The sequence below is a fragment of the Dama dama genome, chromosome 32 (assembly GCF_033118175.1).
Source record: "Dama dama isolate Ldn47 chromosome 32, ASM3311817v1, whole genome shotgun sequence".
NCBI classification, from domain to species: Eukaryota; Metazoa; Chordata; class Mammalia; order Artiodactyla; family Cervidae; genus Dama; species Dama dama.
This window is the reverse complement of record NC_083712.1, coordinates 10317785-10335805: the sequence shown is the minus strand read 5'-3', so window position 1 is coordinate 10335805 and position 18021 is coordinate 10317785. Positions and strand designations below refer to the sequence as shown.

At 43.3% G+C, this 18021-nt stretch overlaps 1 protein-coding gene across 1 annotated transcript in view; it reads left to right on the top strand.

The window, feature by feature from the left end:
- CSMD1 (CUB and Sushi multiple domains 1) overlaps positions 1-18021 on the top strand; it is a 1628138-nt gene that overhangs the window by 1159556 nt on the left and 450561 nt on the right. Inside the window, exon 11 of the mRNA XM_061134533.1 lies at positions 3104-3207. Coding sequence (XP_060990516.1) covers positions 3104-3207 — 104 coding nt within the window. The remainder of the gene's footprint in view (positions 1-3103; positions 3208-18021) is intronic.

The following is an 18021-nucleotide window of genomic DNA, read 5'->3' as shown; positions in this document are numbered from 1 at the left end:
GGAGGAAATTCACAGTTTGAAAAGTCTTTCTTCTGCAAACTGATTTGAAATTGAATGGATCAGATTATTCAGCCTTCTTTTTATCAGTTCCCTTCCCCTTCCCCTTTATCAGTTTCAAGCCCTCATTCCTTACCTTGTTGATTTCAACCCTCCAGTCATTCATTAAGGTGATTGTGAGTTAGCTTCTTCCAAGGTGTTGGGACTTTTTATTTACTTATTTTGTGCTGTCAGTTGTATATCTTGAAAAATTGTAAAATCATTCTCTTATTCTGTATCTCTTCCTATAATCACAATTTCTGGCAGAAACATGTCATTCAAAAAAGACCCAAATATAGTTTAAAGAGGACACTGAAACCAAAGGCACATAAAAAATAAAACTTTTGATGAGGAAGCCTAGTGATTTGTGTGTGTGTGTCAGAAGCTACAGGAAACATTTGGAACTAAACGCCACTGAATCTTTCACGCTTTAAGACATCAGGCAGCACTGTTTACCACAGCCAAAACACAGACACAACCTAAGTGTCATAGATGGATGAGTGAAGAAAATGCGGTGTGTCTGTGTGTCTGTGTGTGTGCTGCTGGTGGCTCAGCAGTAGAGAATCTGCCTGCAATGCAGGAGACATGGGTTCAACCCATGGATTGGCAAGATCTGGAGAAAGAAATGGCAGTCCACTCCGCTGTCCTTGCCTTGGGAATTCCATGGACAGGAGAGCTTGGCAGGCTACAGTGCATGGGGTCATAAGAATCGGGCTCATCTGAGCCACTAAACCACCACCACCATAGATACATGCATGCAGTGGGCTGTTAAGCCCTACACAGAAAGGAAAAGCTACATGACCTCATGTACATGTAAAATCTAAAAAAACTCACAGAAGCAGAGTTGAGCCGTGGTGACTAGGAATGTGGAGGTGGGGATAAATCTGGGCAGCATGGTGGCTGTAGATGATAATACTGTATTGGCCATTGGACATATGCTAAGAGAATGGATTTAAGGTGTTTTTACTTTACATGCAAGTGATGACTAAGTAAGGAGACATGTTTATTAGCCTGACTATAGTAGCGGTCATGTGTGTGGACATCAAATACTCATGCTATACTCCTTAAATACACACAAATTTTGTTTACAAAAATGAATTCTCTGAGTCACATCACTCATCAGTGACTGAGAAATGACAGCAACTTTCATTCCAGATGTATAATTTGTTTTACTGCCAGATATAGTTATAGAATGCCATATTCTATCACAAACTAGAGGTTCTTCACAGAAGGTTGGGCCTACCTTTTCTCTCTTTATGGGACTTTAATGACATAGACTGTCCTTTGACTCTCAGTAGAGGCTGATTGTTGAGGCTAAACCCTGATGAAAACCTCTCTGACACCCTTCGCTTTGGCTTGAAAGAATTGTAGAATGATCCTTTTTACACCCAAAATAAAAACACATTTATGTGGGGAGACCCCCATCTGTGACATTACAAATCAGCCAAGCGTGACCCTCAGGCTTGAATGGATTATCCTTGCTTCTCTGCAGGCTGTTAGACAAGTTAACACAGAATCAGTGTCTCAAAAAGGGTAATGGGAACCTCCAGGATGTGTGAATCTTCAATCCTTTTATTCTGTCTTGTTAGACCATGGGCATTTATAAGTCGGCCCATGGAAAGACAAAAAAATGAAGTAAAACCATCCGCGGTTGCTGGGCTTCATAAACAACAGCCATCAATCCCTACACCTGTTTCAAATTAGATTGCTAAAATAATGTATTCAGACAAACATTGCAATTTGAAAGAGTAGATTTTTAAATAAATTATAATGGCTATACAACTAATTTTAGTAAGAATTTCAAATAGCAAAATTAATGCATCCCGTATTAGCATTGCTGAGGAAAGCACCTGGTAAGAGCCTGCTCGGAAATGCAACATCAAATCGGATAGTCGTCCAAAGTCTGCCTTCCTCCCTGGTGCCACTTAGACCTTTCTTTCAGGTTTAATAAACAGGCATTTGATGTTTTGTACACGATTCCAGAGTTTCAGAGTTACTCTTGAGTAAATCTCATCAAAGTGTATTTACCATGTTAATGGCTTTCTGTATTTGCCATTCTCTCTCACTCTCTCCAGTTAGCTACGTACCTCATTTGTTACTCTATCTACCTGCCTACTTACCTGCCTACATCTACCTACCATCTCTATCATCTGTCCATCTATCTCTTCATGTATTTCTACTGCCATCATCTCTATTTACTGATCTGTTTTACCTATCTATCTATTCATCTCTCTCTTTGATCAGTGATATCTTCTTCCTTTCCTTTTTATCTGTTACAGATTATCTAGTGTCTGCATCTATCTATCTATCTATCTATATCTATCTATCATATAGTTCCAACATGAATCTATTTCTCCTGTCACCCAGGGCTCTAGCCTAACTTTTTGACACCCCAGACACTTTTCCCCCTTAATCACAAATTCAGTCAACAAAGCAAGCATTACTTTTATCCAGAGAAAAGGATATGTGCTCTACAGAAAAAAGTTCATAGTGTTATATTACATAGATGCATCAGACACAAGCTGGTCTTGTCTAGATGATGTCGACCACCCAAAGTGTTCTTTATTTTAAAAAAGACAAGGCTTTGCAAGGTAAATGTAGAGGGCAACTTTACAGCCTCAGAAGGTCTTTTTCATATGTAAATATGAGTAATTACATGAAATCTGTGGACATCACACTGAAAATGTTTATTTATTGGTGTTCCAGTTATCCTCTAAATAGATCTCATTAACTGCACTCTCCATTTATTTTGCTTATACTGACTTAACCTTTGGTCATTCTGAACACTATGAGAATAAATACTTGATAGGCTTAACATATAATATGGGTTGATTTCATTTTTAAAGCTGATAATATCTTTGGAGTGATAGCGATTTTGAATTACATAGAATCCTATAATCGGGGGCTCTCAAATATATTTAATCATTACTTTAAAAACAACTTGATATCATTTGAAATAACAATGACATTATGGAGCAAAATTAATTCTCCAACTGGATATTTGCAGTATGCAAGGTCCCAAAGAGTTCCCGTTATGCTAAGTAATTCTGTTTTGTGTTTGATTCAGGTCATCAAGCTTGCCTTTGAGGAGTTTGAGCTAGAAAGAGGTTATGACACCCTGACCGTGGGCGACGCGGGAAAAGTAGGGGACACCAGGACCGTCTTATATGTGTGAGTACATCTTCCCTTGTTTTTTCTTTCCCAGGATGGGGAGGTGTCTGTGCAGACACGGGTGTGGACTGAAGATCCTGGTCAGACTTTCCATTCCCAATAAGAAGTTTAATAGATGCCACAGGTAGCTACGTTAGTGGTGTCCAAATCTGATTTCACATGAGAATTAATTCAGCATTGTGTTATATTAATATCTCTGCCAATGTTTTTCTTTTTACTTCAAATCATTAAGAATATGGCAAAAATTTAGAATATATTGGAAAGCAGAAAGTACAGGTGATAAGTTTCTCAACTTAGCTCCTCCCCATCAATCTCCCTCCACTTATTCTATTATCCATGTTTGGGGAAGTACAGATATTTTCTACAGTGAGGCCATGTGTCTTTCCAAAGCCTTGCATTCATAGAGCTGCATACTAACTGTAGCAGAGATGGTGGGGAGAATAGTGGGGGTAACACCCTGCATGTCTGTGGACCTCACAACCCAGAGCCCCGGGGGATTCAGAAGCAGCCCGGCCAGGTCCACCACGAGATGAGTCCTTGCACTGGCCCCTCTGCACCTGGACTCACAGAGGGTTCTGCACCCACAGAGGGGTCTGCACTCACAGAGGGGTTTGCACCCCTTCAGCCTGGATGCTTTCAGCCTCTTGCAGATGCACAGCCCCGAGGCGAGTCTGGTCAGTTTTTAGCAGACTTGTTCTTTCAGAATTAAAGCCGTGACCCCAGGGGTATCTTGACTCAGTAGCTTCAGCACAGCAGGAAATGTCTCAGCAGCCCCTTCCTCTGCGTTTGCAACCTACACAGACAGCTTCCTGCAGGGGCTCCAGAGACACCTAAACCAGAAATTGCTTTCAGGAATGGAAGTCATTCTGCAGGATTTTCACCTTTTTTCTCTTAATCTGCTTATTTATGGCTGAGGTTTTCTGTTTATTTGAGAGAAAGCTTACCCCTGATAGCTTCAGCTAGGAAACAATGACAATAGTGGAATAGAGTGGCTGTAATGCCTACTTTTTTTTAATTTACTAGTTTCTGATGAGGTAATTCATGCTGTAAAAAAGAAAAAAGTTCTGCAGCTGAATGTCTGTCCATACCTTTAAAGTTAATGGGCCTGAACTCAGATGGCCCTGGGGACATTCTCTTCTCCTTTGTTGTGTCTTGGATGTACTTTCCTGTCAGTACATATTTTTATCTCATGTTTTATAACCACTACTACTACTAACTAAAATCACATTTCATGTTGCTGGCCCATGACCTGTGATGATGATTATAATAATAACAGTAGTAATCTCATGGCATTTATTGAGAACATCTTGTGTTCCATGCACTGTGCTAATACATATTATCTTCTTTGGCCTTCACCTTAATCCTATAAGTTAGGGGTCAATGCTGTCTTCATCATACAAATGAAACCGAGGCTTAGATTTACCCCAGTTCACAAACCTGGTGTCTGCTCCAGCAGGTGTTCAGACTTAATGATCCTGACCATATCTATATCCCTTATCATTGATAACCTTTGGCTTTTCCCCATCCCCCCCATAATTCCCCTTCCTAAGCAGCTATGCCATAAGCTACTTTGTACAAATAGTCATACTGTTTCATGTGCCTTCAGGAAAAACTATGTAGATTTTCTTCCACCACAGTATATGAAGGTCCTTATTTCCTCACACTCCGACCAAATATTCTTTTTTTTGCTCAAGCCCTACATTGCATTCATTAATAAAAGTGTGGATTTCTGCAGGATGAGGCCTGGACATCTATATATTTGTGGTATGCCATGTTGACGGCGGGCACACAGCCTGGCATGGGTCTGCAAAGGCACTTGTGGACACCAAGTCAGTGCATAGCGATGGGGCCAGGGTGCCAGAGATGGAGTTTCTGGCCCGAGCTTTGCTCTTAACCATCTGTGACCCGCTCTGTACCTGTGTTTTCATGGCTATAAAATATGTATAGTAAACGTTTCCTGCCTGTGGTAAGGAGCAAAATGAAATAAGGCCTGTGAACACACTGGAGAGGGGAGAATTACAACCTGCACACGAGAGAGCTTTATTATTACCACAGCGTCTAATTTAGGAAGGGGTGTCATTAAAACAGATGAGAAAAGTTTTCAACTAAATGCAAAATATAAAATATAAATGTGGCCAAGTGGTGCCATATAAAGTCCCTTAGGTCACCATTAAAGATCTGTGACTGTGCACCCTTTTTTTTTTCAATGCTATTTGTTGTTAAGAGAGCAATAGCAAGCTATGTGTTACATTGACATAAGTGTTATTAGAACCTCCTCCCAATAGCTCAGATCTATAAATGAAAAACTAAATAGTCAACTGAATCAAAGTGAGATGCCCTTTGGGAAACATAATGTAACAAAGATCAGTTGGGCATTTAATCATTTGTAGTAGAGAAAGGCAAAGCCACTGACGTATTTTCTCAGTATACACAATTACAGAAAAAGAATGAATGGGAGAATCACAGCTGTTGTCTTCACATAAACTGGTAATGTTAGGGGATATATCAAGAAATATTTTTGAGTACTAATATGTCAGACCTGACATACAAGACTCCTACCATAGAGTTTAAAATCTAATTGGAAATGGCAGTGATGCTCAGATGGTTATATACCAGAAAGTATATTGAATCATTGAATCTCCTGATACATATTTCAAATAAAATTTGGGTGAAGAACATTTTCTTTATGGGTGGCTGATGTATACTATGTTGGGCTCAATATTTTATACATTCCCATTTTTAGGGGGGCTGAGGAATTCTATTCAGATCTTAATTTTAAGGAGAAATTCAGAAAGTGAGAGAGCCTAACCGTCTCATCCTAAATATAGTTTTCAAAAGCCTAATTTCTGTTAATGGCTTTTTATTTTCTCAAGTTTCTTGGCCTGAAAGGAGAAAAACTGAATATTAGGGGAACTCTTTCAATAGCCGAGTCTTCTCAAGAGATGGATGAATTTATTCAGGTTACTTTTACAGAATGACAGACTTCAAATCAATTCACTAAGCAAATCTCTCTTGAGACCTCTTCAACAATACTTATTGATAACTTTCTCAAATGTAATTTGCAGAAGAACTGCATCCAGAGACACGGTTCTTTAAGACTTTCCTCTGGCCTTTGCAGTTACTAGCAGCCGGTGCCTGGGAAATGGCACTCATTTCAGGATGTTCTGAGGATTACCGACATAGATGACAGGTTGTAAGTGCCCATCTGTCTAGGGGAGGGGTAGTATCAGGGAAATCTGTGAGCAAGCAGCATTGCTTCTGCCTGACTACTGGTCACTACTCATCTTAACCAGTAAGGATACTTTGTTGCTGTTCAGTCCCTATGTCCTGTCTGACTCTTTGCAGCCCCATGGCCTGCAGCAAGCCAGGCTTCCCTGTCCCTCACCATCTCCCGGAGCTTGCTCAAACTCGTCCATGGAGTTGGTGATGCCATCCAACCGTCTCATCCTCTGTGGCCCCATTTCCTCCTGCCCTCAATCTTTCCAAGCTTCGAGGTCTTTTTCCAGTGAGTCAGCTCTTCACATCAGGTGGCCAAAGGATTGGAGCTTCAGCTTCAGCATCTGTCCTTCCAATGAAGATTTAGGGTTGATTTCCTTTAGAGTTGACTGGTTTGATCTTGCAGTCCAAAGAACTCCAAGGAGTTTTCTCCAGCATCACAATTCTAAGGCATCAATTCTTTTCAGTTCAGTTCTTACCTGTGTACATGGCTATTGGAAAAACTATAGCTTTGCCTATGTCGGCAAAGTGATATCTTTGTTTTTTAATACCCTATCTAGGTTTGTCCTAGATACCTTCCCTTCCAAAGAGCAATCATCTTTTAATTTCATAACCGAGGTCATTGTCTGCAGCCTAAGAAAATTTTGGAGCCTAAGAAAATAAAATCTGTCACTGTTTCCACTTTTCACCCATCTATTTGCCATGAAGTGATTGGACCAGATGCCATTAGTTTTTTGAATATCGAGTTTCAAGCCAGCTTTTTCATTCACCTCTTCCACCCTAATCAAGAGGTTCTTTAGTTCCTCTTCACTTTCTGCCATTAGAATGGTATCATCTGCATATCTGAGGTTGTTGATATTTCTCCCAGCCATCTTGATTCCAGCTTGAGGTTCATCCAGCCCAGCATTTCACATGATGTGCTCTGCATGTAAGTTAAATAAGCAGGGTGACAATACACAGCCTTGAAGTTCTCTATTCCCAATTTTGTACTGGTCTGTTGTTTCGTGTCTGCTCTAACTATTGCTTCTTCTCCTGCATACAGGTTTCTCAGAAGGCAGGTCAGGTGGTCTGATATTTCCATGTCTTCAAAAATTTTCCACAGTTCGTTGTGATCCACACAGTCAAAGGTTTAGCCTAGTCAGTGAAGCAGAAGTCGATATTTTCCTGGAACTCCCTTGCTTTTTCTATGATCCAATAAATGTTGGCCATTTGGTCTCTCATTCTGCCTTTTCTAAATCCAGCTTGCACATCTGGAAGTTCTCAATCCAGGTACTGCTAAAGCCCTGCTTGAAAGATCTTGAGCATTAGCTTGCTAGCAAGTGAAATGAGCACAATTGTATGGTAATTTGAGCATTGTTTGGCATTGCCTTTCTTTGGCTTGAAATGAAAACTGACCTTTTTCAGTGCTGTGGCCACTGCTGAGTTTTCCAAATTTGCTGACATATTGAGTGCATCACTTTAAAACTCCATCTTTTAGGATTTGTACTAGCTCAGCTATAATTTCATCACCTCCACTAGCTTTGTTGATTGTAATGCTTCCTAAGGCCCACTTGACTTCACATCCCAGAATGTCTGGCTCTAGCTGAGTGACCACACAATTGTGGTTATCTGTGTCACTGAGACTTTTTTGTATATTTTTCTGTGTTTTCTTGCCACCTCTTCTTAATCTCTTCTGCTTCTATTAGATCCTTACCACTTCCATCCTTTATCGTGCATACCCTTACATGAAACATTCCCTTGGTATCTCCAATTTTCTGAAGGGATTTCTAGTCTTTCCCACTCGGCTGTTCGCTGTTCCTCATGGCTGCTTCAGCCACTGTTCTCACACTGGTTTCTGTTCTGAGAAGCGACTCCATCTCTCATGTGCCTGTAACCACCTACCTCCACTGTTGTCTGCAGGCGCTGGGTGAAGGGGCAAAATTCACTTTGTTATCAAAAGACTTCACAGCAGCTGTGACAAAGCATGCACTGAAAACTGATGTGTGTGTCTCTGTATCTTTGGACGTTATTAGAGAAGTCAGTCACAGCACATCTCAGTGCTTTGGAGAAAAGCCTGAGCAATGTATGTTAAGAGTAAGCACATACCTAAATTTTCTCTGGGCAAAACCCTATATTAGATAAGAAGTACACTCCTTAGATCCTTAGAACTCTGGAACCTCATGATCAAAACTTTTTCTTCATGTAGTCTTTCTCATAATGGTGTTGACTTTCAGCATGGGTTTGTACAAGACTGTAGATCAGACTCAAATCCTAAATGATCTATTCTTCATATGGATTCCATCCATTGCTAGTATTCCTTCCTCAGTCTCCTATGGGGAATCTTTCTTCCTTGAGTTCTTGGAGAAATAGTTATTGAAATTCAGATGTTGCAGGACACAGAGGTGGGTAAAAGTAGGCTTTGGTGGGCATGGGGGGTGGTCTGCAGGTGGAGAAATTCAGACACTTTCCAACCTTCAACACCACCCCGAGGAGAGTCAGTTGGGGCCCTGTGGCACCTACTTTCTGTTCCAACAGCCCTATCAGTGGGGAGGTAGCTGGACCCCTGGACACCTGTATTTTAGGTTTGGGATTTTACCTGTTCTGGGGTGTCTGGGAGAGCAAGCTGACCTGGGCCTTTGGGGGCCATGTCTCTGGGGAACCTTCCCACGGAGGAGGAGAAGCCGTCAGCCCCGAGGAAGCACTGTCCAATGGCAGTGCCTGTGGGAGATGGAGCAAAGCCTGTCCCAGCTCATTTGGGGTCCAGACTCAGGGTCCGGCCCGAGGCCTGTCCCAGCTGTTCTGACAGCTACAGCTCTAGCATTGACTCACTGCAGCAGTTTTCTCTAAGAAGCTGGAAAGGCATGCCCTCCTTACTGCACTGTTACCCTGCAGAGGTAAGGATCTCTTTGCCAGGATTCATCAGTCAAAAGCATCTCAAGGGTGTGTCATGTATTACTGGCATGAAATTAACCTCAAAGGTGTAATCATTCTCTTTGGGGGTGGGAGGGCTAAGTGCATTTAAAACAACAAGGGGAGGACATTTCTGGTGGCTCAGTGGTAAAGAATCTGCCTACCAATACAGGAGACACGAGTTCCGTACTTGATCCGGGAAGATCCCACATGCTATGGAGCAGCTAGGCTGTGGGCCACAAGTACTGAGCCTGCGCTCTAGAGCCCAGGAGCTGCCACTGTTGAAACTTAGCTTGCACGAGAGCCCACACTCCACAGCAAGAGAAACCACTGCAGTGAGAAGCCTGTACTGCAATTAGAGAGTAGCCCCCATAGTGATGAGGCCCCAGCACAGCTAAAGGTAAATAAATAAAAATTAAAAAAAAAAAAAAAAAACCCGAGGGGCATGCACCTCAAGGGCAGCAAGCATGGCTCCCCATCTCATGCTGACTTTGCAACCCAAAAGCATTCAAGTGCAAAATGAAACAGCTAGTGAGAAATTGTTTGAGAAAGGCTAAAAGTGTGAAGCAAAGAGAAGATATTACTATATTGCTGTAGTTATTATCTCTGCCTTAATGTAATGAAATATGTGGTGCTCAGAACTGCCTTGGACATGGAATTCACTAACAGGAAGAAGGAAGAGATCTGGACTGTCGTTCACTGAATCTGTCTGGACCCTCAGTCTCGTGACCTAGAAATTCTATACACTGGCCTCTAGGGTTGTTAGACAGGAAATCTGCTGACACACCCAGAGGTGTTTGGAAGTCCCTTCTCTCTGGCTGTTTTCAAGATTTTGGTCTTCATCTTTGGTTTTCAAAAGTTTAATTAAATGTGTCTTAATGTGGATTCATTTGAGTTTATCCTGTTTGAGGTTGAGGTTCACTTGGTTTCTTAGAACTGTAGGTTATGTGTTTCCCCAGATTTGGGGCACTTCCAGCAATTATTGCTTTAAATTCTCTTTCAGTCCCACTCTCTTTTCTCTCCTTGTGGGATTGGAATGATGAAACGCTGGCCCTTTGGGTTTTGTCCACAGGTTGCTGGTATTCTGTTCGCTTTGCTTCCACTCCGTCTTCTCTCTGGGGTCAGTGAAGGGGATTCTGTCATCCTTTCTCGAGTTCTCGTGTCATCAGGCCTCCATTCTGTCTATGATAAGCCTACCTAGCTACTTTTATTTTATTGTCTATTATTATATTTTTCACTACTGTATTTTTAAGTCCTATAATTTCCATTTGGGTCTTTTTATAACTTCTCTTTCTTTGCTGGGATGTTCTGTTTTTCATTGGATTGCAGAGAGTTTGTAAATGATTGAAGCATTTATGCAATGGCTGCTTTAAAATCCTTGTCAGGTAATTTCAACACCTGATTCATTTCGGGTGTCCGCTGTTTGTCTTTTCTCATCCGAGTTGTGGTTTTCTCAGCTCTTAATGTGATGAGCAGACCCTGGCTGTTTTGTCTATTATGTTGTGATGTGCTAGGAATTACATAAACCTCTTATTTCAGCAGGCAGTCTCCTTGGTTAGACTTAACACACAGCTCTTGGCCAATGTGTGCAGGCTGGGTTTCCAGTGATGGGTTCATTATCAGGGCCTATAAGGCAGCGGCCCCCAACTTTTTTGGTACCAGGGACAGGTTTTTGTAGAAGACAAGTTTTCCATGGACCAGGATGGGGGACATTTTGGGGATGACTCTAGTGCATTGGATTTATTGCCCACTTTATTTTGTCATCATTACATGAACTCCACCCCAAATCAGGAGGCGTCAGGCCCGGGAGGCTGAGGACCCCTGCTCCTCAGCTGAGGCTGAGGCATTGCCCTGCTCCACATGGTTGGCTGGTGCCCGTGGAGCTCACACTAGTCGCTTCCCCCTCCTCCAGCTCATATCTTGTCCCCTCCACCCCCATCTCCCGTCTCTAGGAGGGGAGGGGAGTCTCAGTCTCAGATTTGCAGAGATAGAATCTTCCTGGATCGGGCCACTGGTGTGGTTGCGTCTCTCTTGCAGGTTCTCCTGCCTCTGTGTCTTTACTCAGAAAAGGGAGCCCAGGCCCCTGGGGTGGGGGAAGGCTGGCCCCTCACCATCCCCCACCCAGGTGGTGCTGGTCCACCCAACATCACAAGAGGGACACCTGCTGCATCCTTGGACGGTGGAGCTTGCCTGTGCGAGAGTCACAGTCAACGATAAGCTTGCTCTAATTTCACGTCGGTGCCAGTGGGGCAATTTTAACAACTTTAGCATATGTACTGTCAATCCCCGGGTTTAACTTCATGTATAATAGTAACAGGAATATCTATTCTATAAGACCAGAGCCTGAAATGACTTTCCAAAGTCACCTTGATGTAAAAGTCAGTCCTGCCGCCCTCCCACTTCCAGCCTCTGTTCTGCTGCTGGACCAGGCTCAGTCAGTCATGTCCAGTTCTTTGTGGCCCCATGCACTGTAGCCTGCCGGGCTCCTATGTCCATGGGGTTATCCCAGCAAGAATACTGGATTGGTTGACCTTTCCTCTTCCTGTTCTGGTACATATCATGTAAATAGACATGTTACCTGTAGGTCCCCTACATGAGGAGCCAGTGGGATGCTGTGGGTTGGAGAACCTGGAACTCTGATCAGGGCTGCCTTCAGGTGGATTTGCCCTCAGGATCTGGTCAGAAAGGCTCCTAATGATGTGCCACCTGTCCATCCTAAAGGAAATCAGTCCTGAATAGCCATTGGAAGGACTGATGCTAAAGCTGAGACTCCAATAGTTTGGCCACCTGATGCGAAGAACTGACTCATTGGAAAAGACCCTGATGCTGGGAGGGGCTTCCCTGGTGGCTCAGAGGTTAAAGCGTCTGCCTGCAATGTGGGAGACCTGGTGTTCGATCCCTGGGTCAGGAAGACCCCCTGGAGAAGGAAATGGCAACCCACTCCAGTATTCTTGCCTGGAGAATCCCATGGATGGAGGAGCCTGATGGGCTACAGTCCAAGGGGTCGCAAAAGAGTCAGACACGACTGAGCGACTTCACTTTATTTCTTCACTTAGATGCTGGGAAAGATTGAAAATGGGTGGAGAAGGGGACGACAGAGGATGAGATGGTTGGATGGCATCACCGACTCAATGGACATGAGTTTAAGTAAACTCTGGGAGTTGGTGATGGACAGGGAGGCCTGGTGTGCTGCAGTCCATGGGGTCACAAGGAGTCAAACACAATTGAGTGACTGAACTGAACTGAACCTCAGAGCACAAACATATGGTTCCAAGACTGGAGTTATACCCCCTCTTCCTCATTTGTTTAATGATTATGTCAGCTTATGACACTGCCTCTGCCTCCTTTCCTGAGGATTTGTATCAGGGCATCTCTGACTCTCCCTGAAGGCATTTTACTCCTTCCCTGAGGGAGGGAGGTTCTTGTCAGGTGCTGCAAAGACCACACACTGGGTCTTAGCATCTCCCTATCTGTCTCTGGCACACACTGTATCAACCCAATCAAGGCAAGCAGTCAACTACAATGTATATTTTAAATAGCTCTGTATTTCCTATACTTTCTCCAGAACTTATGAAATTTATTGATATTAAAAAAACTGCAAAAGCTTCAAAACAGGTCAGTTTTAGGCCAGGTTGTAACTTGTAACATTTACTTGCAAAGGTTCCCCACAACCCTTCCCTTTCAGGTGCCTGGCAGTACCTTGCAGGTGTGATGTGTTCCAGGTGTTACTTTGCACCAGATTCGTGTTTTGATAGCTTTGAGACATGCTCAGAGGTTTTTTTTTTTTTTTAATTATTTTTATTGAGTTAGTTTTGGCTGCCCTGGGTCCGCGTTGCTGTGTACAAGCCTTCTCTCGTCTCTGTAGGCTGGGCTGCTGTCTGGCTGTGCTGGGCAGGCTTCTCATTGCAGCGACTTCTCTTGTTGTGGAGCACAGGTTCTAGCCATGTGGACTCAGTAGTTGCAGTACTTGGGCTTAGTTGCCCTGCAGCTGTGAAATCTGTCCAGACCAGGGATTGAACCTGTGTCTTCCAGACCTCAGGGAAGTTTGCTCAGATTTTTTTTTTTTAATCTCTAGGTTTGAACAAACTATTTATTTAATGAATATACAGTAAAATAGACTTTTTTTTTGAATACAGATCTATAAATAAAAATAAACTGGAAAAATCAGGATGCAAAAGAGGTTTGTCACCTCTCAAAACTATGCCGTCTCTCTGGAGTCACACCTTCTCCCACCTTAAACCTTGACCCACTGATATGTTCTCCATCATTAAACTTTGTCTTCTTGAGAATATCACATAAATAGAATTACACACTATGCATTCTTTGATACTGCAAATGGGAATGTGAAATGGCATAGCCATTCCGGAAAACAGGTTGGCAGTTTCTATAGGGTTAAATATTTATGTATCATATAATCCTGCAATCCCACTCCTAGGTGGGATTTATCATAAAGAAATAAAATTTGCCAAGCATGAATAGAGTTAACTCTATTCCTAATTGCCAAACTGTAAACGACATAAGTGTCCTTGGATAGGTAAGTAAATAAACATACCTTGGTCATACAAGGAAGTTCTATTCATCAGTATCAAGAAACAAACTACAAATTCCACATGACGTGGGAATTGTATGGTGCTGTGCTGAGTGAAAATTGTCAGTTTGAGTTTACACTTCCTTTCCAGAAAACATATTTGATGTATTAACATATGAGGATAGAACTGTTGACTCTTGCAACTTGGGCCAAAAAGACCTGTCCAGAAATGAGACGCCTATCATATATACTATAGTATTAGCAGCAAACAAAGCATCATGAAACTATTGCCACACGTGTTAGTAGACTCTTTGTGGCTCCGTGGACTGTAGGCTATCAGCCTCCTCTGTCCGTGGAATTATCCAGCAAGAATACTAGAATGGGCAGCTATTCCCTTCTCCAAGGAATCTTTCCAACCCAGGGATTGAACCTGGGTCTCCTGCCTTGCAGGCAGATTCTTTACTATCTGAGCCACCAGGGAAGTCCTTTATTGCCTTATGAGTGTGTTAACACTCAGCTGTGTCCAATTCTTTGCCACTTATGGACTGTAGCCCTCCAGGGCCCAGGTTGCTCTGCCCATGGAATTCTCCAGGCAAGAATACTGCACTGGGTTGCCATTCCCTTCTCCAGGGTATCTTCCCAACCCAGGGATTGAACCCAGGTCTCCCACATTGCAGACATATTGTTTACCATCTGAGCCATCAGTGAAATTTGAAGAACAATGACTCCTTTTCCTATGAAAGAATTTAGCTCTTCTCTTGATACAGTGCACCCTGGTTGTAGGAAAGGAACAAATACACAATCAAAAGTCATTTTCTTCCTTTTGGGTTAATGATTCAATATGCTGGGACTTATATTCAAAGAAACTGCTGATTTCTCTGACTGTAAGTCTTTCAGGTCAGCACTGATCCTATTGCAAGGAGTCATGTCAAACTACTGAGGTTACCACGGCTCCACCAGGGCTGAACTCTATCAAAGAGATAAGAAAAGTTTAGGTCTGAAAGACTCCTCTAAGGTAATTTCATACCATCATTTCCCAGATGAAGAAACTGACATAGATGTAAGATAATTTAGCTAAAATCACAGAGTAAATTAAAGGCACAGCTTCAGCAGAACCTCAGATATGAAATCCTTGATATGCTAAAATCAAATGAAGATTTAAATCATTAGTGGGAAATATTCCTATGAAATTTAAATATGAAGATATTAGATGAATTTTAATAGGGATGCTTTATATATATATTTTTTTCATGTATACAGTTTTTTAAAGCAATGGTGCATTTTATATGCAAGAGTCTGGGGATTAAAAAGGTCAAATGACATAAGCTTGCACTCAAGAAGGTTTAGAATTTGGAAGGAGAAGGAGGAAGTATTAATAGATGCCTGTGATACATTTGTGAAGTGTCGGCAGGGTACTATTCTACAATGACCTGGAGGAAAAAAAAATACCCCCCTCACCTAAGGGAGTTGAGAAATATGGAGTGAGAATCCTCAAAGTCTGTAAGAACTCCTGGTTCCTATCCAGGGAGCATAGGCACTCCGGGCAGTGATTTCAGTATTTACCAAAATCCTGGAGGACTACAAGTGCCAATATTTTTAGAGAATTGTTAAAAATGCCAATATGACTGGAAAGACAAAAGACAATTTTAATATAGTTTCCTAATAAATAAGTTGGATATCTTAGTGGTTAGCTAGAATAATCTTATTTTGAAGTTTTTGGATAAAATAAAGCTGTTTTAAATAAAACACTTACAGCTTATGTGTTGTGATGGCTGTTAAAGTATTTTACCAAAACTAGCATTTATTATATTTTTCAATTATAAATTGCTGAAAGAAAAAAAATTCCTGTTTTAAACAAACAGTTGCAGAGGGTAATAATATTTGCTTATTTATTTTAAACATATATTTCTGTCAGTACTAGCAAACCAAAGTACTTCTGGGGGAGAAGAAAAGCACCAGAAAGGGAAGTATTTTGTTTTAAATAATTAGAAAATAGTGTTGTAAAATTTAAAAAATTAACATAAAATATCTCCTGAATGGTTAAGTAATTTATAAATGTGCTAAATAATTAATTTAAAAATAAATGATTGTACCAAGTCATTTACAATAATTTTCATAAATACAGCAATCATTAAGTATCAGGATTAAATTCTGAAACTAGAGTAATGCACATCATCTTAATTTAATTTTGATTAAAGGAACTTTGTAGTATAGCAGTGTACATGCTTATTTAGTTTTATATGAATCTATAGACTAACATAAAACTGTATTAAAATGAAGTCCAGTATAGAAATAAAATAAATTCGAAGTATTTGCACTGAGATATTTCTAAAATAATTAATTTGGCATTATAAATCTTTTCAATGTGTGAAATTTTTCTACAAGATAATTGTGTTTTAAGCAACTTAAAAATTAAGTCAAGTGTTGGGGGCGGTGGGGCGGAAGTGGTACCGGACCAGGAGGGTAAGTTAGGAGGCTTGGGGGCGGTGGGGCAGAAGTGGTACCGGACCAGGAGGGTGAGTTAGGAGGCTTGGGGGCGGTGGGGCAGAAGTGGTACCGGACCAGGAGGGTGAGTTAGGAGGCTTGGGGGCGGTGGGGCGGAAGTGGTACCGGACCAGGAGGGTAAGGTAGGAGGCTTGCGGGCGGTGGGGCAGAAGTGGTACCGGACCAGGAGGGTAAGTTAGGAGGCGTGGGGCGGTGGGGCGGAAGTGGTACCGGACCAGGAGGGTAAGTTAGGAGACTTGGGGGCGGTGGGGCGGAAGTGGTACCGGACCAGGAGGGTAAGTTAGGAGGCTTGGGGGCGGTGGGGCGGAAGTGGTACCGGACCAGGAGGGTGAGTTAGGAGGCTTGGGGGCGGTGGGGCAGAAGTGGTACCGGACCAGGAGGGTGAGTTAGGAGGCTTGGGGGCGGTGGGGCGGAAGTGGTACCGGACCAGGAGGGTAGGTTAGGAGGCTTGGGGGCGGTGGGGCAGAAGTGGTACCGGACCAGGAGGGTAAGTTAGGAGGCTTGGGGGCGGTGGGGCGGAAGTGGTACCGGACCAGGAGGGTAAGGTAGGAGGCTTGCGGGCGGTGGGGCAGAAGTGGTACCGGACCAGGAGGGTAAGTTAGGAGGCTTGGGGGCGGTGGGGCGGAAGTGGTCCCGGACCAGGAGGGTGAGTTAGGAGGCTTGGGGGCGGTGGGGCGGAAGTGGTACCGGACCAGGAGGGTAAGGTAGGAGGCTTGCGGGCGGTGGGGCGGAAGTGGTACCGGACCAGGAGGGTAAGTTAGGAGGCGTGGGGCGGTGGGGCGGAAGTGGTACCGGACCAGGAGGGTGAGTTAGGAGGCTTGGGGGCGGTGGGGCAGAAGTGGTACCGGACCAGGAGGGTGAGTTAGGAGGCTTGGGGGCGGTGGGACAGAAGTGGTACCGGACCAGGAGGGTGAGTTAGGAGGCTTGCGGGCGGTGGGGCAGAAGTGGTACCGGACCAGGAGGGTGAGTTAGGAGGCTTGCGGGCGGTGGGGCGGAAGTGGTACCGGACCAGGCGGGTGAGTTAGGAGGCTTGCGGGCGGTGGGGCGGAAGTGGTACCGGACCAGGCGGGTGAGTTAGGAGGCTTGGGGGCGGTGGGGCGGAAGTGGTACCGGACCAGGAGGGTGAGTTAGGAGGCTTGCGGGCGGTGGGGCAGAAGTGGTACCGGACCAGGAGGGTAAGTTAGGAGACTTGGGGGCGGTGGGGCAGAAGTGGTACCGGACCAGGAGGGTAAGTTAGGAGGCTACTTCAGTGATGTTGACAGGAGACACTCAGACTGAGAAGGCAGAGACAAAAAGCAGGAAATGGTGAAAGGAGTGTGGAAGAGGTGAAATTAATGTGACTCGTTGATGGCGTGTGTAAATATATGTACTTGTGGTCTCCGAATTGTGGCAGAAGAGGGTGTAAGCAGTGAGAAATCAACAACCTTGAAACGAAGCCTGAAGTCCTTCCAAAGATGGAGTGAATCAAGGTGGTTACTCTCACTGCCAGAAGAAAATTAAATTTTCCAAGGAAGAAGATAAAAGCACGGCTTTGACAGTGGCTCATTACCAAGTCTAGCATTCAACCAAAATGTCTGGAAATAACTCCCAATGACCCAAAACCAAGAGACAGACAATAGTAAAAGTAAAGAACATCTAAATAGTGTAGTTATCACTGAAGACTTTGATAATTATGT